General features: G+C 38.0%; 1 protein-coding gene across 1 annotated transcript in view; it reads right to left on the reverse strand.

The window, feature by feature from the left end:
• Positions 1 to 23012, reverse strand: part of C2H1orf87 (chromosome 2 C1orf87 homolog) — a 71904-nt gene that overhangs the window by 30860 nt on the left and 18032 nt on the right. Inside the window, exons 4-8 of the mRNA XM_012785150.2 lie at positions 14534 to 14662; positions 13598 to 13861; positions 11492 to 11613; positions 7014 to 7179; positions 221 to 318 (exon numbers count right to left, since the gene is read on the reverse strand). Coding sequence (XP_012640604.2) covers positions 221 to 318; positions 7014 to 7179; positions 11492 to 11613; positions 13598 to 13861; positions 14534 to 14662 — 779 coding nt within the window. The remainder of the gene's footprint in view (positions 1 to 220; positions 319 to 7013; positions 7180 to 11491; positions 11614 to 13597; positions 13862 to 14533; positions 14663 to 23012) is intronic.

Here is a 23012-nt window from a genome sequence, read left to right on the forward strand (position 1 = left end):
TTTATATCCTCACATGGCAGAGAGAGGAAACTCTGTGGTCTCTTCTTCTTCTTATAAAGGCACTAATCCCATCAGGGGAGTTCTACCCTCATGACCTTATCTAAACATAGTTACCTCCAAAAGGCCCCACCCTCTAACACCATCACATTGGGAGTTACGCTTTACCGTGTCAATTTGGAGGGGGGTACAAACATTTAGTCCATAATAAAACTCAACTTACTTTATTTCGTCTTGGTAACCCAACTCTTGATGGTTTAGCAATGTTTCCAGCAGACTCAAAGTCAGATGTAATCCATGCTTCCCACATATAGCCCTGACCTGCAAATTAAAAAATATTTGAAGTTTTACTAAGATAAAATTAATATTTGAATTTCCTTTCCATAATTATAACCTATATGATTTTGACAAAGAATTAATACCCAGGAGTGCATTCTACCATTGGCATATCATTTAGGACAAGAATGTCTAACTGATTGCTTATCAATAGCAAATTTTTAGTTTATTACTCGGAAATGCTGGGCTTTGGAATGTTGACCTTGTATGTTTGTCAGCCATGGGTCAAGGCCTAGGAATTATATACGCTTCATTATATAGGTAAATTGCAACATATTTTTGGATCAGCCATGTTGATTTACAAAAGAAGCTTGTTGTAACAGCAGGGTTAATATTAACATTTACATTTTAAATATGAGGAAACCAAGACTTAGAGAGATTAAGTACTTCCTTAATGTTGAATAATAGAACTTATCTAGAAGCCAGATGCTCAGATACACATCTGTTACGTGAATGGATGAAATGTCATTGCAGTTTCCCAAGTGCTTACAAAGCAGTTTATTTCTCAGGCTGGTGGGTAGATAATACTTAGATTCAAATATTTAAAAATTTTAGAGGGGTGCTAGCTTGTATTGTATATTTGGAATAATGGTTAGAAATGTAAATTTTGGACTCAAGCAGACATTTTGAGCACCAGATCTGTTGCCTGTGATCCGTGTGAGCTTGAGAAGTTACTTAACCTTTCTATGCCCAGTTACTTTATCTTCTAAGGAAGACTAGTACTTCCTATTTCCCAGGATTCTATGAAGATTACGGATAAAATAAGCACTTAGAATGGTGCTTCGCTCTTAGTAGGCATTTGGTTAATATTTGTTGAAATGAAGAAAAGATGGAAGGGAGGGGAGAGAAAAAAGAGAGAGAGAAGGGAGAGAGGAAGGGAGAGGAGGGAAGAAGGGAGAGAGATGAAAGGGTAGAGGAGAAAAAAGAAAGGAGCGGGAGACAGAGAATAAAAGAAAGGTATAGAAGAAGGGAGAGGGAATAGAGGGAGAGAGAAAGGTAAGCAGGAGGGAAAAAAGAAATATCTAATTTAGTCTAAACACTAAATTAGACATTTCTAATAATAGCTACATAAATAAATAAATACTTAATAAAACAGTAGCTACTCAATAGCTATTTAGGGCCAACCTAACTACAGGTTGAACATCCCTAATCTGAAAATCCAAAATCCAAAACATTTTGATCACCAATGTGAAATGACAAGTAGAAAATTCTGCACATAAGTACTTACCACAAACTTTGTTTCATGCACTAAATTATTAAAAATAGCACATAAAATTACCTTCACGCTATGTGTATAAAGTATATATGAAGCATAAATGAATTTCATGTTTAGACTTGAGTCCTATCTCTAAGATATCTCACTATGTATATGCAAATATTCCAAAATCTGACAAAATTTGAAATCCAAAACACTTCTAGTTCCAAGCATTTCAGATAAGGGATATTAAAACTGTGTTAGTGGCTACTGTTACTATTTTGAGAGGAAGTTCAGTACAGTGATGGTATTAAGCATAGCTTTTAGTAGCCACGCTTTAACATCCTAAGGGCTTTGTTGGGCCCATAGCCAACCTTTCCTGAAAGTGTGCCTTTCATATACAAACCAACTTATGCAAAGCCATTACCCCAACCATCTCCTTTATTGGGGCTCTGATAAGGCTGCTGCTATTCCCCTGCCCTAATCACCCCAGGGCCAGGTACAGAGCTGCTGAAGGTATTCAAACTAGCCAATCAAAACCTGCTTACCCTGCTTGTCCATTTCTTCCTGAGAAACCCATAATAAAGGCCCGTGCCCACCCCCTCTGCCTCCTGGCTGACCCTGATTCTTTCCTGTGTGGTGTGGCATGCCCCCTTCTCTCAGCAACTGTGAGAAACAAACTATCTTTTCAATGGCAATTGTCTTCTGATCTGTTTGTCTCATCATACTTGAATACTCATTAAACCTACATTTTAAGATGGCAAGAAAGGCTCATCTTCATTTGTCTTTGTGGAAGGAAAGACAACAAATCTGTCTTTGAAACTTACATATTACAAGGTATAGAGAAGTAGGAAAAGATTGATTTGAAACATGAAAAAAAAATGAATAGAATTTTCCAAAAGAATAAGGAGTTGGGGAGAATTCCAGGCAGAGGAAAAGTGTATGTAAATAATGGGTGAGAAAGAGCATGTTGCTTTTTAGAAATGACATGTGTTCTGACAGTATTCACTTTGCTGTCCCTTTATACCCCTTTTCAGGCTGGGCAGTAATAATCTGTTACTTGGTGAGTATCTCTACAAGGCAGTGGCTTACTCAGGGCTGGAATTGGGCCACGTTCATTTTCTTATCACCATTGCCTAGGATGGGCAATAAGTGTTGACTGAATGAATGCATGGATGAATGAGGGAGTGAATGAATGAGTTGAAGTCGCTAAAGAGTGGAGTGTGCATGAATAGAAGTTAGTAAAAAAGAAAGTTACAGAGGTAGAAATTGGTCACATTATACCATTTCATTCCATAAATAAGAACTGAATTATCCTCATGATTAGAGCATATTGATGTATTTTTAAACATCAATATCAAGAGGTTAGTCTAAAAACAGATCAGTCACTTCTGGCAACATTGAGTTTTGCTCTAGGCTAAAATGAACAGCAGATTAGGAATAGTACATCAGGGTTCCTAGAGGCTGGCTGATTGATAGCTGCTGAGAACTGACTGCTGACAGTTGTAGAGGAGCAACAGAAACACCTACTAGAAAACCACAGCAATTTCATCTTATTGAAGATTATTATTAAAATTCTTTTAAAGCATGAATATTCATAATGATGACCCTTAGGAAGAAATATTTATGTGCAGTTTGTTCTGTTTAATAAGGAAATATTTTTTAATCAGAAGTAAAGAAAATGTCTATGTTATTAAAAGTGATATATGAAACAAATATTCATTTCCCTAAAATGCTCTATGAAAGAGTGGTGCATACTATCTTAGGCCCTCTTTTCCCAGGTATAGCTCCATTTGCATTTTACCCCATGCCTTTGCTTAAATTTTCTTTACCAAGTTACTAGAAACCTTAGTGGTTTTAAATTTAATGAATATTCTTCAATCCTAGGTATAGGACTGATTTTTGCAGCATGGAATGCAAATGACCACACCACCCTTCTCTGAACTCTCTTTCCTTTTGGCTTTCTTGACCACTCCCGAGTCTCCTTTGGTTATTTCAAATCTCCTTTGTTGAGTTATCTTCATCCACTTTGTCCTTAACAATGAGTGCTCTCCCTAAGCTCTTCCCTTCTCACTTTCCATTATGTCCTTGGGTAATCTTCATGACTCCCATGACTTCCACTTTGTATTTGAGGAGCCTTAAATCATTCTTCAGCTTTAACCTCTCTACCCAGATCAATATGTTCAAAATTGCACTCATCATCCATTCCTCTACCCTCCGCCCCCATTACTCCCTTTCTGTTTCCCATCTCAGAGAATGGCACCACACTCTGCCAAGTTGCCAGAGCCAGAAACTTGGGAGCTATTTTTGATTTCTCCTAATTCAGGGCCCACATCCAATTAGTCCTCAAGACCTTTCCTACGCCCTGAATGTCTCCATCCCTCCTGTCACTGCCTTGGTCTAAACCCCCACAATTACTTGCCTAGATTATTGAAACAGCCTTCTAAAGGGTCTATCTGCCTTTAGTTTTGCCTACCTCTAACCAATTCTCCAAATTCTATTAGAATGCTTTCTCTTCAAATTTTAAATTTGAGCATATCATTCACTTGTTTAATATCTTTCAATGATTACTTTGGACCTTCAGGATAAAATTTACACTCCTTGGAAAGATCCTTTATAAACTGGCTCCTACTTTTCATTCTAAAGTCAATTTGAACAGGGACTTACAGTTTCCTGAATTAGCCATGCTTGCACGTGAGTGCAATTTCACATTGTTCCTTTTACCTAGAACGCTTTTTCCATCTCTTCCCCAGTTCCCACACACCCACCTCCATTTCTTTGCCAAACTTGCCTGTCCTCTAAGATTCAGTGTTTGCCTCATCTTCTCTGGAGAGCTTTCAAGATAGGCTACATTGGTGTTCCTTCTCTGCGTTCCTTCACTGAATTGTCGCCCAGAATTGTGATGCCATGTTTAAAACAACACATCTCCCCTGAGCTCCTTGAGAAATTAGGAACTGAAATCATAAAAGTCCATTGTGCCTATCACATGCCCAGAACATGTTGAGTCATTATTATGTCAAATGTAAGAATAGATTAAATGTGTCATATCAATCAGATAGATAGCTATTACACTGGAGGAAGGGAATGATTCAAAGTTAGCAGAAATCATTTTTTGTAGTTTTAGGGCAGAGTGGACAGGTATGGAGACAACTAAATATGAAAAGGAAGCCTGACAAACTGCAGAATTAGGTCTTACAGAGGTTTTATAGTTCTGGTTCACTTAACTAGTGTAGCTAGAGTCTTTCCACAAGAATGAACTTCACATTCACAAACCCCAGTTATCTCAGCAATGAAACTCCCTCCAAGTGATAATTAGGAAGCTGCATGAAAACAAAGAAGCGTAATTACAGGTGGAGCAACATGTGTTCTAGCTAGCTCTTTTTGGGAGGCAGATCTGGAAGCAGTTTGGGAGGGGTTTATGAAGTGAAACAGAAAAAGGATGAGTTCAAGAGGTGAAGAACATAGATTATGTATGAAGGGGTTAAACTGAGCCTGCATGCCTAGGAATTGCTTAGGTTCTACAGCTCTATTGAGTCTATACTTGACTTGGTAATGGTCAGGGTAGTTAATAAATAAATTTATGTCAGAGGCTATCATTGCATCAAAGACATGCTAGAGGAACAGGATGACTGAGACACAGAATGAAGATGACAGATATTTGATATGTTTCTATACTGTTCTTTGTGAATGGCCAAAATTCCATTGATTTGAGTGACAAGACCCATAGATTATCCTTTAAGAATGCATTTATCTTGGAAACTATAGATGATCTATCCGTAAACCCTCTGAAATGGTGGCTATGTATATGTGCTTAATTTTTTTATTTTTTTGTTTTTATGGAGAGAGAGTGCATAACTTTCATGGGAAACTCAAGAAGTTCTGTGATTGTCTTTCTTGAACCCCAAGGAGATTAAGAGCTCTTGGTCTTAAAAAAATCCCCAAAACAAAAACCAAAAATTAAAAAATCCCTTCTGACTCAGACATTGCCTTTCCCAGTCCACACTGAAGTCCTGTGTCCAGAGGCAAGGTAGGTGGGGTATGACTATTCCTGCTTCCTGTATCCAATATCCCTTGGGCCTCGATTTGCCTCATGTTCTGTGGAAACAAAATTCTATTTTACATGCCTCCCAGAACTGTAATATACTTTGAGTGAGTTCCAGCTGTCTTAAGAGATGCCAGATGGCTCACAAAATGCAGACCAGCTTCAAGGAAAATGTGCCCCATATACTTGGATCCAAACCACAAAGTTAGGCTTTTAGGACCATCTGTGGGGAGAAGAACCTTCAAGGTCTGCCCTGATAGCCAGCGCTCTAGGTGGCCATTGCTAGACCATGGAAAAGATTCTCCTCCCTTAGGCTGTTTTGACGTGAGAACTTCACCAGCACTGATTTTTTTATAAGAATGATAGGAAACTAATATTTAGTGAGTCCTTATAAATCAGTCCTTATAAATCAGATATAAATGCTAAGTGCTTTCATATATTTATCTCACTTAATCCTCACAATAGGCCCAGGAGGTAGATCTTTAGAACTAAGTTCTTCCAGTTGGAAATCTAAGCTGCAAGGAGGTCTAGTAAATATATTTTATTTTCAAGTTGTATATGTTCCATTCTGGATCACCTGAGAACATTCAACCTTCACAGTTTTGTAATCTAACAAAGAATTGCTGCTTCTTAGTCTATTTTCATAGATCTTCTCATGAACATAGTAAAGACCATTTTTGACATGTAGATTCTATCTCAGTTCTCTTTCTTGTGAAACATGCTTGCATGTACAATACTCACACACACACACACACACACATGCACATACACATGTAAGTCTTGCCTTTCCACAGCTGATTATACAAAATTAGCACAGTACTTGGCACTTGGTAAGAACTCAATAAATTGTGGTGGCGATGAGGTATTATTAATGGAGTTATAGTAATAGTGGTAATTTTTATTTTACCTGTATCCAAGGTAGCCTTATGATTGGGTTTGTTTGGCTACAGAAAATCCATAAATTAATCTGGTTCTTGACCCTCTTCCATGGAACACATCTGCACTATTAATGAATGCTCCAAAACAGCATGTTAACCTCTATGAGCAATAAATTATATCAGTCCTTAGGATTTGGTGTTCCTGAGGAATGGGATATCACATACTGATCTCATTGGAACCTGGGAGAGCGTATTGGAAACGAACATTTGGCCTTGGAAAAATACTTGTTTTCTATTGCAAAATATTATTTGATTATTCCCATAATCTTTGTTTCTAACATAAAACATTGCCCAATATAAGTAATTCCTGGACCAGTTTCACAATTCCTGCACATTTCACAATTCCTTTTCTATTTTTTTCCTCCTCTCAGGCACAGAAAACAAACAATTGTGTAATACAACACACAGGCAGAATATAGATCATCACTGTGCCTTATTACTATAGACCCAATGCCCTGAAGTAGCCTTTTAGAGAGGAACAAATCTGAAATGTAATTATTATTACCTTGGGTGGAGGGAGGCAGCCAGAGAATGAGTGGTCTTCTTTTCGAAAACTCAGATTGAGGTTTTCTATGTTGAGTTTGCCATTTGTTGTCTTTAGTGCCATCTTCAAAATCTCTAAGAGGCTCTCTCTCACTTCTGACTGGGATCTGGAGTCTTGAGGTGCAGTACTGATTGCAGGGGCAGGGGAGAGGCTATGAGAAGATGATCCACTAAAAGCAGCTGAATGTTTTCATGCTATGTTTCTCAACTCTGCTATACACCGTAGAACCAGAGAACCCACTCACTAAGACCTCCTTAGTCTTGGTAACCTGGCCATGGGACTACATGTGGAAATTTCACAGATTAGTTCAAATCTGTTCCATCTGAGTGAGCTCTACAGTTTCTTCCCAAGGAGGCAATAACCAGTTTGACTACAACATAGACCGAAAGTCTTTATCGTTCTAGCTTTTTTTTCCAGGTTGAGAGAAAAAAAAAATAATTATAGTAGTTTACTTTTACATGCTTGATCTTACTTTTAATAAACTCAACAATTACCAATGGAAAATCAAATTTTCAAACTGTCCTTTGCCACAAGCAAAGCAAAGCAAAGCAAAGCAAAGCAAACAAAGCAGATCTTGCCAGAACCCTGTAACCAGGGAACTTATATAGGAAGAAATCGTAAATCAGGTGAATTTTCTGCATTAACCTTGACTCTGCTTTTCATATCTGAAAACCCAGCAATGTTTGGGAGTAATTATTTACTTATAGTCTAGCATGGAAATGTATGTAATTATTAAAATGATTTATCTAACTGGCTTGTTACTTTAAATAATAGGTAAAAAACAACAGTGAAAAAATGTTATAATCATTTATTTTATGAAACTAATTTGAGATGTTTACTCATTTAACAGTCAAATTTATTGTCCCTGCATATCCAGCTGAACTATTGTTTCCTCTTTGGAGATTTTTTTATTTTCCACTGCCTCAACCTAAATGTCGAATTCCCCAGAGGTCCAGTCTATGACTTCCCCAAACCTCTACCCATCTAAATTGGTTTCCTTTCAGTGGTGTGCTAGTAAATCTTTAACAACCAGCTCTCCAAGACAAAGCCCTAATTTGTTGTATTGCCCATTTCCATGGTGTAAATACTCCCACCACGGCTGATTTCAAATGTGACATCTCTGTAAGGAGTTGGGAAGAGGTATGCATAATTGGCCCTCATGTATGGTTCTAACACACCCTTGCTTGATATATTCTTCCATAGTACCCTGTTCTCTTTCTTAGTAGGTCTCCCCATGATTGTAATCGCATCCCTGTCTACTTAGTTATTGTTTAAAGTCTGCCTTCCCTGGTAGAGTGCTCTACGAGGCCAAGTCTGTTTTGTCCCTTACTATTCCCTAGAGATCTTGTACAGTACCTGGAACTGATTAGTTTCAGATATATATAACTTTTTTTTAAGGTCACATTCTTCTCTTTCTTTCTTCTTCTTCTTCTTTTTTTTCTGGCTCTGTGACTCTTACACAGGATTTGGCCCCAAATTATACTATTCTGAACTACTTAATAATATATAATATTTTCCAAAAGTTTGGTAGAGGGAAGGGGTAATGGATATGTGTCTTTACTTTGATCCTCAGCTTCCACACTCCCTTCCCATTTCCAAATAGTTCTTCAGCTCATGAGACAGAGTCCACTTGTCACTGTAGTAGAATGCCAGCTATTTCTTTACCAGCATCTCTTTGCTGCTAGGGCACATGACCCAGACCCTGCCAATCAGATGTCTCTGTCCCAGATTTGAATCAGAAGTTTTCCTTCCTCTTTTCTTGCAATGCCAGCTCCTGGGGGGCAGAAACTCATGAGGCTTTGGGCCCTGGTTCAGTACACTGAGTACCGTATGGGAAGGTGTTGTATGGAACCCATTTACTGCAGCTGGCGGGGTTTCTTGGAAAGTCTGTTGCAGGAGTTCATTTTATCTGGCCTAACTTAGATGAGATCTGTTGCCACCCTTGCTGCCACTGGCGATGTTGGAACCTTTTAAAACATCACAGAGCTACCCTATTTAGCTCTACCTGACAGAACATGGGAAGGGGATTTTCCTGAGCAGCACATTAACTAACAAAGAGTCTTGCTTTATTACAGGCCATTGGTCCTGCATTTACAAATATACTGTCTGGTTTCTATAAAGTAGGACATTCTATGATGAGCTCAAAATGATCTCTTTATGCACCTTTTCTACAGAGCAGATATCTAGGTATCCCTGCAAGTGAAGTGATGTGAGCTCTTTAGATAATTGGGGTGCCAATTCCATTTCAAAATATTTATTGAGCATCCCTCATATGCCAGGAACTATGTTAGACCCAGAGCTGGCCAGAACAGACACCATTCCCAACCCCAAATAGTAAATAAATAATTACAAATACAGTGACTGTTGTGGAGGGGCCAGATAACAAAGAGCTATGCCCTCATCTAGGGATCAGCAAAGGCTTCCTGCGTAGGACTCATAAGACCATACCTGCCACTGAGTGGCTCTGTGTTCACCTCTCAGGGCCAACACTTCATTATCTATTATGTGAAGAGTGGTGGCTGACGAGTAAAAATTTTTAGAGCTTATGGCTCTCAGTAGGACAGTGGCTCCCAGAGTGACATTTGACTGGAGCCCTCACATGTCAGTATCATTTTCTTTGGACTATGAGATCTAAAAAGAGAGACTGGGCTTTACTAACCACGGAATTCATTGTGTCCAGCAAAGTGAGCCTGGCAAGCAGCTTATATTCAATGAATATTTGTTGAATGAAGTATCAAAGTCTAAAGGGGCACCATTGTAGAAGGGAATCAATTCAAGCACTTGGCCCAAGGATATTTTTCCAAGAAATGATACCTTTTTCCTAGAGTGAGGCACATAATTCTAATGCCATAGCTCTCAACACTATATCACATTATTTGTAACTGAAAAGAGGGTTTTTTGGAAGGATAGTTTAAAAATAATAATAGCACTTATACAGCACTTACTAGGTACCAGGCACTGTTTTTAAGAACTTTGCATTTATTAACTCAGTTACTCTTACAGATCAATGAAGTGAAGTGAAGCCCATTATCCCCATTTTATAGTTGGAGAATGGAAGCACAGAGAGGTTAAGTGAAGTGCCAAACTCATTTAGCCACTAAGTGGCAGAGATGAGAGTTAAGCCCAGGGTTCTGCAACAGAGTCTATGCTACTAACCATTGCAATGTGTCACTTTTCCTGGTGAACATGGAGAATGTCATATATCACTGTGCTTCATCTCTAATGATATTCCTTACATGCTATTTTTATTCTGAGTCATTTCTTTCCCTTGTGATTTTATGAAGGAATTATTGATTCTTGTACCGCAAACCTTTCTTTCTTAGTGCCTGTAACCCAGGAGTTCACCGACTGAACATATTTCTGGAATCACACTTTATAGATGAGCTCTACACCCATATATAATCATTTCTTATTTCGTAATGAGGTTTCTTTCATTTTCACATAGCAACTTCATAAAAAGACACATGCTTGATGTTAAGAAACATATGCAATTGCTGCAAATAACTTTCTATGCTGGCCCATGTATGAGAGAGAGAGAGAGAGAGAGAGAGAGAGAGAGAGAGAGAGAAATCTAAGCATAAGCCAAGTGTTGGTGAAGAGCAAAGTGATTCTGCATTGGGTGAGGTTTTAAAGTGAATGCCTCCCAGATCCCTGCCAACTCTAGAAATCTAGTGCTATAGACTAAATGTTTGTCTCCCTTTCCATTGAAGTTCATACGTTGAAATCCTAATCCCAATGTGATGGTATTAGAAGGCAGAGTGTTGGTTTAGGGGGTGATTAATCATGAGGGTAGATCCCTCATGAGTGAGATTAATGCCTGTGTCAGTCTATTTTGTGCTGCTATAACAGAATACCCAAGAATGGGTAATTTATAAAGAATAGAGATTTATTTCTTGCAGTTCTGGAGGATGGGAAGTCCAAGGTGAGAGGCTCACATCTGATGAGGGCCTTTTTGATGCTTCATTCCATGGTGGAAAGTGGAAGAGCAAGAGAGGGCAAGAGCTAGAACTGAACCTGTTTTTATAACAAACCCACTTTCTTGGTAATAACAATCTATTCATAAAGGCAGTGCCCTATGAGCTAAGCACCTCTTATTAGGTTCTATCTCCCAACACTGTTGCATTGGGGATTAAGTTTCTAACACATGGACTTTGGGGGACACATTCAAACCGCAGCAGTGCCCTAATAAGGAAAGGCCAGAGAGCTAGCTTGCTCTCTTTCTGCCACAGGAGGACATAGCAAGAAGTCAGCAGTCTGCAACCCAGAAGAGATCCCTCATCAGCATTCTGGCACTCTGAGCTCGGACTTTCAGCCTCCAGAACTGTGAGATATAAATTTCTGTTCTTTATAAGCCACCCCTGTCTATGGTACTTTTTTATAGCAATCCAAACTGACTAAAACATCTAGAAACAATGTGCCCACAAAAGGGAGAAAAACACCTTTGGCTGTGATTTCTGCGACTCTCAGTTTTCTTCAGATTGCTGTCCACAACTGTTTTGTTTTGCTGTGGATTATCTGAAGCTGCACCTTTTAAAAATAAGAGTAGATTTCCATAATTCACCTGAAAATTAAATAGAAAATAAAATATCTTCATTAATTTACATGTTAGCAAAACAGGCCCATTGAAATAAAAGTGTATTTGGAAAATTTTTACCATTAAACCTTTTTAAAACCACTTTAAAAATACAGGCTCACAATCACTAGTGCTTTATACCAAATATTCCTATTATTCTCCCTTGTAGACAGAGGATAAAATTGGATTTCCTGGTTGTCCTGTGGTTGGGTATGGTCATGTGACCAGTTCTGCCCAGTGATTTGTGAGCAGAAGTGATGCGCGCCACTTCTGGGTTAAGGATAAACTGCCGACATAAGACCCTTCAGAGCTCTCTCTTTTCCTCTCTGCCATCATGTCCAAAAATATCCTAGAGTGGCAGTTTCATCAGCCTGGGTCCCGGAACTAAGAGAACTACAGTGCTGAGAAGGGCCTGTGGCTGACTCTATGGAAATATAATATAAATGAAAAATAAATTTTTGTTGTTTTAAGCCACTAAAATTTTGGGGTTGCTAACTACAGCATAACTCAACCTCTAGCCTGTCTCTCTCTCCCCCTCTCTCTTTCTCATTCTTTTTCACATTGCTTATATTATTTTATATTAGGTGTATTCAGCAGATATATATTCAGATATATGTAGATGTATTCAGCCAATATATTCAGATAATATGAAGACAAGAATTTATTCGGCTAGGTGAAAAATTCCAAGACCCTTTTTCTACCTTGGAAAGGACTGAAGGAATGCCATCCATTTCCATGGCTGGGCTGGACGAAAATTGTAGGGTCTCTGGTGGGCAGATAGGTCCAGGGTAATGGAAGGGGAGAAGAGGGACTGGAGGCTACAGAGGGTCCCTGGTAGAAACTAGGTCTCAGGCCAGAAAATTTGGTCAAACTGAAGATTCATATAGGTTGCACTAATAAGTTGACGTTGTATTGCTAAATACTTCTTATAAATATGCAACTAATTCAACTAGTTTCCATTTATCAGATTACTAAATCCCGAGACTATGTCTGTGAGTTTTGTTTTGGCCTGGTTTTCCAAGTGAGATCCCTGAGGCATCAGAGAAATCAAGTGGAGTATGCCCCACATCAAAGAGCTAATGCTGGTGGAATTAGGATTAAAGCCCAGGCCTTCTTTTCTGAGGTTTATGTACTCTGTCTATTGCCTTGCTATTGAAACCTGCTCATTAATGATTTTCCCTTTGCTATTACTTCTTCCTGTTTTAGGGTATTTTCCTCTGGCTCCCTAAATTTGGTTACACTTGGACCACACTTTGTATTCAGCCACAGGTTTGAGGTTGGGATATACAGTGCCCAAAGAGCCCAGTCTTGTTATTGGGGAACTTATGTCTTAGCCTCGGATCTGCCATTAATTCCCTGGGTACCCTGAGCAAGTTCCTTGACAATCTCTGGGCCTCAGTTTCTTTATCAGTGAAATGGTGGTAGTGAATTGTATTTCAGAGACACCTCTCACTTCTAACTCTCCAGAAAACTGTGATGACATGTAGGAGATCTTAGTTCAGTTCTCCATTCTTACCTCGGGGCCACAGACTGAACCAGCTCCTAGATAGACCCAAGTGGGCCTATAATCTCAATTCTGTAACTACCTAATGTGTGTTAAGAGAGGACAATGACAATTCAGACAGAGAAGTCCTTTAAAGAGAAATTCAACAGAGCTAAGAGACCTAATAAATCTCTTTTTCTGTGTTTTATTTATTTATTTTTGTTTGTTTGTTTGTTTGTTTGTTTTTGAGATAGAATCTTACTCTGTTGCCCGAGGGAGTGCTGTGGCAGACCTAAATAAATCTATTTTCTATTCTAGTCTATTCTAATTAGTAATTACCACATTTGAATATAAATAAGCTTTTTATCCTGGGAGTCAATAGTAAAGGTCATTTTCAAGAAAGGAGCAACCTCTTAATTCTATTACCCTCGCAGGTATAAGTAATAGAAATAAGAAGAACCCACACTTAACATGGCAAGATGGCTATACCATTTCAGGAGAGCCCCTCCTAGAAAATCTCTGGCAAAGGATCTTGACCGTTGGCAGCTGGAGAGGGACTCCATGCCTCAAGAAGAGGCGGCTCAGCTGAGACTGGAGAAGACATCCCGAAGAGATGGGGTCCAGGATCTTCAGCTCTTTTAGAAGCTTATCTAATAAGCTGGGACTCAAAGGATGTGACTTGAGCTCTCTTCTGACCAAGGCAAGAAGAAAAGTGTCTTCTTTTCTTGCCCCACTTGACCTTGGGCCAATATCCTAATACAACAAGGAAAAACAAAGAACAGGGCACTACAACAGGATGGCTAAAGACCAAGCAGGGAGGCAGAAGTGGACTGGGGCTGGTGTCAGAGCATCACTTTCAGGCCTGGCCTAGAATGGGGTAAGTTGGTGGCACTGAAGGTGAGGATTTAGTCTGGTGGTGCATTCATGAGCTTACAATGTCTCAGATCTCTTCCTCCAGAAGAAGAAAGAAAGCAAATTTTTTCACAGTGCATACTCTGGTCAAAGCGCTTTAATGTACATCATCTATATTTTACAAAGTAATTTTTTTGAGATGGTATGAGAATTTAGAAAATGAATCTTAGAGGCCCACTAGTTGTAAGAGTTTAAGTGCTAGTGGTGCTGATAAAGACAATACCCAGGTCCTATCTGAGTTAACTGGGGGCACAAGGGCCCTGCCTGAGCTTAGGAGCCATAGAAGAGGAAGAAAGTAGGTGGAGGAGGTTAGAAATTCAGTTGAGATGTTTAGGGTTTGCCTGTGAACTCCCCAGGGAAGCTTTCTGGAACACAGACTGGACATACAGTCTGGTATCCATTAGTCCATCCTTGGACTGTCTTATCATTTGTACCACATCAAAATATACAGTCAACAAATAATACCCCTTCATCCTCAATAGAAAACAACACACCAACTCTTAGTATACACACCTCAGGTTGGTTGGAGCCACTGCTTACCATCTGTTCCAAGGACCAGTCTCTAAGCCTTCTCCTGGGGAGGCCATGCACGTAGGATAGGGACTGGTCTCCGGTTGGTACAGAGCTGCAATGGCCATTTGCCTGAATGGGAATTGAAATGATAAATGCTTGAGTTGACAGATACCCCAATTACCCTGGTTTGATTAATTCATAATATATACCTGTATCAAAACATCACATGTATCCTATAAAAATATACAATTACTATGTACCCATACTATTTAAAAATTAAAATATTTAAAAAAGAAACAAAAGACAAATGGAAGCGTGGAGCAGGAGAGGGGAAAGGGAAGAAAAAGAGGAAAGAAGGGAGAATAGGAGTGAGCCAACCAATTCCTGTAAAGATATTCCCAGTTCTAAATGAACTTCAGCCCATGTAGTCATTGAGTCACCTAATCCCCAATGAAGAAAGCTTGCCTCAAAGCCAATTTCAGCATTATGCATTTAACACATGATTGAAAAATATATTTGCAGTTAGATACTGTCTTTTGTGGGCAAGAAGACAAAATAATAGGTAGAACATAAGGTGTTTGTAGGCAAATGTGGGGTTCTTAATAGAGATTCTTATCTTATGATTACCAGATTCTTAGGCTGTTCTAATTAGGAGGTTCAGAAAGGGCAGTGACCCCACCCATCTTCTTTATATAATACACACACCAAGCCAATTCTCCCCTGCCCTAAATCAACCCTGGACCAGGTTCCAAACAACTAGGAACAGCCTCTATGCCCCAAAGCCTGGTGGAATTATTCAAACTAGCCATCCCAAGCTGCTTACCCTACCCTGCCTTGCCTTTCCCATGGAAACTCCACAATAATAGGGTCATGGCCTGCGCTTTCCCTTTCTCAATCCTCTCCTGCCTTCAGACCAGACTTGGTGCTTTCCCATGTGACCCTGCAGGGGGTGGCATGGCCTCTTCTATCGGGAAACATGTAATCAACTCTTCTCTCAAAGGCAGTTATCTCCATGTCTGTCACCTTAACATATCTGATTAAAACAAATTTCTGGCCACAAATCGAGGCATATGGTTATTCTTAATATCAAGTAATCGAAAGGTGGCATGATCAGAAGGACTGCCTGGAATCTGAGTGTCTGTACTCAGTTATAGTCACCTTGAATAGCCTATCAGTATGGATAGCAGCCTGCAGATGCTTTGTGGTCATGAGCATTTTAAGGAAAGACCAAGAGGCTCTTTAGAGTGGGCAGAGTAGGCGGGAATGACAGAGAGTTCCAGAATAGGCATAAAAATCACAAAAGTTATTTATTTGGCACATACTTTTTACAGGACTCCACATGGGTGCCTTGCTCAAGTCATTCAATTTAACTCTTAATATGAGATAGGAAGTAATAACTTTATTGCTTTATTTAAGATGTAATAACTTTATGGCTTCATTTAGGAAATATTTATGGCTTACCTAGTCAGGGCTAGGCACCGTGATAGGTCGCACAGTGAACAAGACAGATTGGGCCCCTGCTCTCACAGAGCATCCAGATAATGGGAGGCATGGCAAACCACCGTGGCAGTACAGTAAGGGGTGGTAAGCGCCACTCTTAGAACAATCCATGGGTCCACCTGACCTAGACTTGGTGGTCCAGGTTTGACAGCAATGGCTTATAAGTCTAAGCTAGCAAAGCAAATCAGATTTGGATTTGCATAGGCTAATTAAGTGGAGAGGAGAAGAAGAGAAGAAAAAAAGTTACAGGAAAAGAGAACTAGATATAGAAAACTTCAAAGGAGCATGTCTACCTGTGAAGGGAGAGAGATGGATACTTTCAGAACATAGTTTAACTTTTGGGAAAGGCAAAAGATAAATCTGGACAGACAGGGAGGAGAAAGACAGTGAATAACTTTCAGTCTTGTTAGCATCCTATGTTTTATTCTGAGGGCAATGGGGAGCCATTGAAATGTTTTTAATACAGCAATGATTAGACCAGACTTGTCTAAAACTTATTCTCTAGTAAACTGTGCAGACAAGATTTGAACCCTGCTTTGCACTACTACCCTATGATGAGAGAGATTCAACATTCAGCCCACAGAGCAATTTCACTCTTCAAAATATTTGGTTAAGCTTTTCAGACATGTTGATTTCAGGACATTATATATATTTGCAACATAAAATATTTCCACTTACAGCCACACATTTTTTGTCTCTGAGAATTGATATGCTTCTATCTGATGGTGTTCTAAAGAAAGAAACATTATCAACCCTTCATTATTGCTATGGTGTCAAGGTGTCCTTTATGCTCCTTTGCTCTCACTTAAACACCAAAATGTATGGAGTGCCCTTATCACCAGCACTATAGATACAGGTGAAAAAAGACAGATATGGCCCCTATCCTCATAGTCTTTTGGCCTAGACATTACAGGCAAAATTTTATGGTCTCACCTATGGAAAGAGGATAATATATTGTATGCCTAGGAATGCTGTGAAGAATGGATGTCATGTATTTTCAATATTTTGCAAATTCTAAAACTATGTTTTTGTTGTTTGTGTATTTCTCTCTTATAATATGATCTCCATGTGGACCAGGAGTCTTGTACTCTGCTGATGCCTAGCATCAAAAACAATACTGAATCTGTTGAATGCCTAGAGGAACTGTGTTGGAAAATGGTAAGGAGCTCTTGGTACATTGGTTCAGGCCAATTGCATGCTGGGCTCCAGATGTCAATCACCCTGGGATATTGGTTTCTCAGAAGTCAAGACTGTCTCCAAGTGCTAAAAAAGATAAAATGGGAAATTTTGGTCAAGATTCACCATGTTTGTGACCTTAGGATTTGCCAGAGCACCTGAAAAATCTCAGATACTACATATAGGTTTCTTTCATTTGGTTTACATAGGGTCACAGAATACTGCTTGAGGAATGACACAACAGCCTGAAGTAACTCAGCTCAATGCTATTTTTGTGATATTTGCCTAAAAGAATTGGTACAAATGAAGCATGGAAATCTAACACAGATTTAGTACCTCCTCTTGGGGTGTGGGAACTTGCAAGAGTTGGAAGTGTAATACGTTTTTAAGATGCTTATAAGTAAAACTAATTGTAAGTGGTTATGTTGTGGAAGTCATGAACACTCTCCTCCAAAACAAGTGAACATGACAAATTGTCTTAATATTGTGCAGTGGGTAGCTGGGGCTTGAGGAAATATTTCCAGAGATAGCATCAAATGCAGATTTGAAAAGTTCTATTTCTTAAACAACTTAGGCCAAGGTCTGGATGTGTTCTAGAAACCTGTTAAATAGCTCAAAATAGGGTGTTAGTGATAAGGGAGACAACCATGAGAAAGATGCAAGTAAAAGGTTTGATAAGATTTTTTAAGAAATGTAAAATTGAAAAAAAGGAATATTTTCAAACTGATAGTGTATGTAATATATGATTTTAATATATGCTTTGAACAAATTAGTACAATAAGTGAATCATTTGATTATTTTGTTTATATTTGTACAAATTTGTGTTTTATTTACATTGTAACCTTTAGTGATGGAAACTTCAAACACAGGCACATGTAGAGAGAATGATAACATGAAGCTCCATGTACTCATCACCAAGCTTTCACCAGCAATGTGAAAACCACCAAGGTAATTATTCACATGCTGTATCACACTACAGAATAACAATATCAACATAAAAGTTATTGAAAATATTGGAAGATATGTTTTCACAAAATATTTTCCATACAGTAAATATCTCACCAGGGACATACAAGAGAAGATATTATGTTTTAAAGTAATTTACAGTAGTTCCACTCTGTTTGGTTTTATTGTCAATTAAAGCATAGTTAGGTTCATGTGGTAACCAGTCTCCAAGGTGGCTCCAGTGATCCCTGCTTCCCATTTTATGTCTCCTATCCCCCAACATTTAATTAGGATTAGTCTATGTGACCAACACCATACTGTAAAGTGATGGTATGTCTCTTCTGAGATGAGACTATAAAACATATTGCAGCTTCCTATTTGGTGTGCACTCTCTCTCTCTTTTTCTCTCTTGGATCACTCACTTTTTGGGAAGCTAGCTACCATGCCATGAGCAGCCCTAGAGGGGGCCCAAATGGAAAAAACTGAGACCTTTGGCAACAGCCAGTATGTAACATAGACCTCTGGCAATAGCTATGTGAGTGAGTTTGAGTTTGGAAGTGGTTCCTCTAGCCCTGGACAAACCTCCCTGAATGACATCTGGAATGAAATTTCATGAGAGACCTTGAGGAGTGGCTTACATGAGAAAGCCACTCATTTAAGCCACTCCTGCATTCTTGTCCCTAAGAAAGAAACATCGTGAGATAATACATGTTTATTGATTTAAGCTGCTAAGTTTGGGGGCGATTTGTAATAGTTAACTAAACCAGATGTATTTTATGTTGTTTTTGATTTTTAGGAATTGGTTTTCTTAACATTTAATTTTGTTTTATAATTATGTAAAATATTTATGCTGTTGCAAAGCCAAATCTACAAAATAAGATTTATTCAGAGAAGTTTCTATTTTTGATTCCTCTATCATGTTTCATCTATCTCCAATAGATAACCATTTTTTAAAAAGTTCTTAATTAATTCCATCATTTAAAAAAAAAGGGATAGGCAGATGATTATAGAGTGATAAAGAGATAGACACCTGGTAGAGTAATCTACATACTTTTCTCTACCTCATTTTTATTAAATTAATAATTTATCTAGTTAGATTACTGCATACAATGATACATACTCTTCATTTTATAGTTTCAAAGTACTCCATGTATGGATGTACATACACCTTAGTTTATTCAACCAGTCACTTATTGATGGGCATTTAGGTTGTTTATAGTTTTTTGGTATAACAAGTAGTGTTATAATGGATACTTTCTGTAACAATATTTTAATATTTTTTGAGTGTGTCTTTGTGAAAGATTTCTGAAAGTGAGATTTTCATGTCAAAAAATAAAGCAAATGTAGTTCTGATAAGTTTTGTGAAATTTCCTTTCAAAGTGGTTGTTCCATTTGAAACTTCCTCCATCAGTGTAGCGGAGTATCTGTAGCTTTCCAACAAAGTATGTTGTTAATTTCCTGGATTTTGCCAATGAGAGATTGTATCTCAGGGTAGAATGAATTTACATTCCTCTCACTAAGAGTGAGGCTACATCTTTTGATATGTTTAAGGCCCATCTATATTTATTTTTCTACGAACTGCCTATTAATATATTTTGCCCATTTTTCTGATAGTTTACTGTCTTTTTTCTTCTCCATTTTTAGAAAGAAGCTTTTATAGATGAGGGATATATTTGTCTGTGATACAAGTTGCAGATTTTTTTCTCCAGTTTGTCAGGTGTTTACATACTTTGTTTACAGTGATTCTGGCCATGTGTGTATGGTGACAATTATCACTCTGTTTCTTATTGTATCTGCTGTTTGAATCATAGTTAAGAAAGTTTCCTCTTATCACGGATAATAGAGGAAATCATCAAGTTTTATTTGTACAACTTGTATAGTTTTATTTTTTTATGCTTAAATCTCTGATCCATTTGTAATGTATCCTATATATGTATGGTATATGAGGAATAAACACAATTTAAAACCTCCTTGTGGCTATCCAATAATCCCAGTATCTGATTAAAAAAATCCATCTTTTGTTTACTAATTTGCAACATCACCTTTTTCATAAACAAAATTACAATATGCCATTATGTCTATTTCCAGATTTTTCCTTTCAATTCCATTGGTCTTTCATCTATTCATATGCCAAAACCACACTATTTTAAATATGGAAACTTTTATGTTTTAACATCTGGTAATGGTATCTTACCCATTACCCATATTGCTCTTCTTTTCAGAGTTTTCCTGATTATTCATGCTTGTTTGTTATTCCAAATTAACTTTATAATCAATTTGGCTCATTGCAAAACAAAACGAAACAAAAATATAATACTATTTTTGTTGGAATCTCATCAGATTTATAAATTACCTCAGGGAGGATTGACATCTTGATGATATTATCTTTTTTTGTACAAGAACATAGCATGCCTTTCCATTTGTCCAAATCTACCCTTGGACAGTGTCTTTCAGGAGTGCTTTGTATTTTTTGTCATAAAGGTCTGGACATTTTTTGTTAAGTTTATGCCCTGGCATTTGATTTATTTATTTAGTTAATTTAGTTGTGCATTTAGTTGTTATTGTAAATTATGCATTTTCTTCCATTTTATCTTCTATCTAGTTATATACATATATGCCATTAATTTGTGTTATTGATATTATAATTTTCTGGTTTGCCAAATTCTGTTTATTGTTTTCATAGTTTTCTCATTAGCTGTTTCAAGATTTAAGATATATAATCTTATCATCTTTTCTAAGTATTATGCCTCTAATTTCTTTCTTCTGTTTAATTGCATTGGCATATACCTCCAGCATAACATTAAAAACCAATGGAGATAGTGGGTATTCTTGACTTCTTCCATACTGTAATGAGAAAGCCTCTAGTATTTGCCCATTAAATTAAATGTTGGCTTCAGGTTAGTATCCAGAGATAGGTATTTTGAAAACAAAAATGAACAAGCCTCATTCTTGTTCTCAGGGGACTTACAGACTTGTTGAAGGAGACAGATAAGGAAACAGCCTATTTTAATAGGAGGACAACATCCACTATTGGAGTACGCACAGATTCATTTAGAAATACATTAGGAAAGGAATTTACCTCAGTCTTAAAAATCAGACAGTAATGCTTCTTAGCAGAGCTTATATCTCAGTTGAGATCTTCATATTATTTGGAGTTAATCAAATAAAGATGAAGGAAAGAGAATTTTACCCAAAAGGAATAGCATGGGCAAAGGATGGGAGGTAAAGGGGAACAGAACTCTATTTATAGATGATAATTTCAGTTTAGTGAAAGGTGGGGATGAGAGAGAAATAGAGAACAGACAGAGTTGGGGGGTAGAATGGTAAGTCAAAGAGTTTGAATTTTATACTAGGGCAATGGGGATTTAGCAATAATTTTTATGTGCTTTAAGGAGAGCCACCACTTGTTTAGTGGTCTTTAAGTTTCTCCTAACAGAGGTAGCATACATATCTCTGCTCTTTTAGTGGTGTTACGCTTTGCTACGTGGTTTGCTTTGACTAATGGGATGATGGTGGATGTGACACGAGCAAAGACTTAAAATGTACTTTTGTGGTTGAGTTTGTCCTCTTGAATAGTTTCTATCACCATGAGAAGAACATGCGTTGAGGAGCTCACTGGATTCAGAACAAAAAGAAAAACACAGAGCATACCTGAACCAAATCCACAGTTTGGAGCCAAGCCCAGACAAGCCCAACTGAGAAAAATAAAAGCTGCCTTAGCTCACATCTATAGATGTACCCATAAATGATTATTGTTATAAACCACTGAGTAGTGGGGTGATTGATTATACAGAAGTATTTATTACAATAGCTGACCAATACAAAAAAGGAAGTTGAAAGACAGGAAAGTCAGTTGGAAGACAATTAAAATCTCCCTGGTGAGACAGAATGGTGGTCTGACTAGAGTGATGACAGAGGAAACAAAAGGAAGAGGGAATTTTGAGAGACATGAAGGAAGTGTTTGGTTGGATATCAACGTCAGGGAGGGAGAGGAGGAAAGTATGCCCAGGTTTCTTGCTGGTGCACTTGGGAGAGTGGTGAGACCATTCAGTGAAGCATAGACTACAAGAAGAAGAGCAGGAGCAAAGGTTCTGCCTTGGACATACTGAATCAGAGCTACAAATGCACAGCCAAGTGGAAATGTCCTTGATATCTGTCTATTCATCTATAAAATTATGAGGATAACATCATGTGCCTCTTAACTATCTCACAGGGCTATTGTGAAGAAAGAACAAGACAAAACCTGTGAAAGAGATTTGAAAAGACTACCCTCCCAATCAACTGTGATGATTATTTTAAAATGAAAGCACTAACACTTTCATTTTCATGCTGCCAGATGGAAAAAAAAAAGAAGAAAAGAAACACTCTAATTTTATTTTTGAAACTATGCTACTGTTGCTAGTTTGTTGCTAGTCACACATTCTTTTTTATTCTTCTGAGAGAAGGCAGAACTAATGCTTCTGAGAAACAATATAAACAATATATATTTTTTCCAAAAACTTACCCATAAGGAGTGGAATTTGGAGGCAAAAAGATCTTTGGGCTAGGTATCAGAAGAGCCAGGCTGTTTTCTTGTAAGACCTTGGACAAACCATTTCAGTTCTCTGAGCCTCTCTTTGTGAAAGGAAGGATTGTATTTGTTGATTTCTAAGGTATCTTCCTATTCTCATAGACATAAAATCATGGATTCTCTTAACATTTTCAGCTTTCCTTCCCTCCTACCAACAATACTCTTCAAACTTACTCTGTAATTTGGGAAAGAGTTTCATACTTGCCCATCCTCACCCATGTTAGCTCAGTCTGTATCAGCAACTTCTCTTTTGGAGCCAGTTCAGCCAGTCCAGATTGCTTGTTACAT

This window comes from Microcebus murinus, chromosome 2 (genome assembly GCF_040939455.1).
Source record: "Microcebus murinus isolate Inina chromosome 2, M.murinus_Inina_mat1.0, whole genome shotgun sequence".
NCBI classification, from domain to species: domain Eukaryota; kingdom Metazoa; phylum Chordata; class Mammalia; order Primates; family Cheirogaleidae; genus Microcebus; species Microcebus murinus.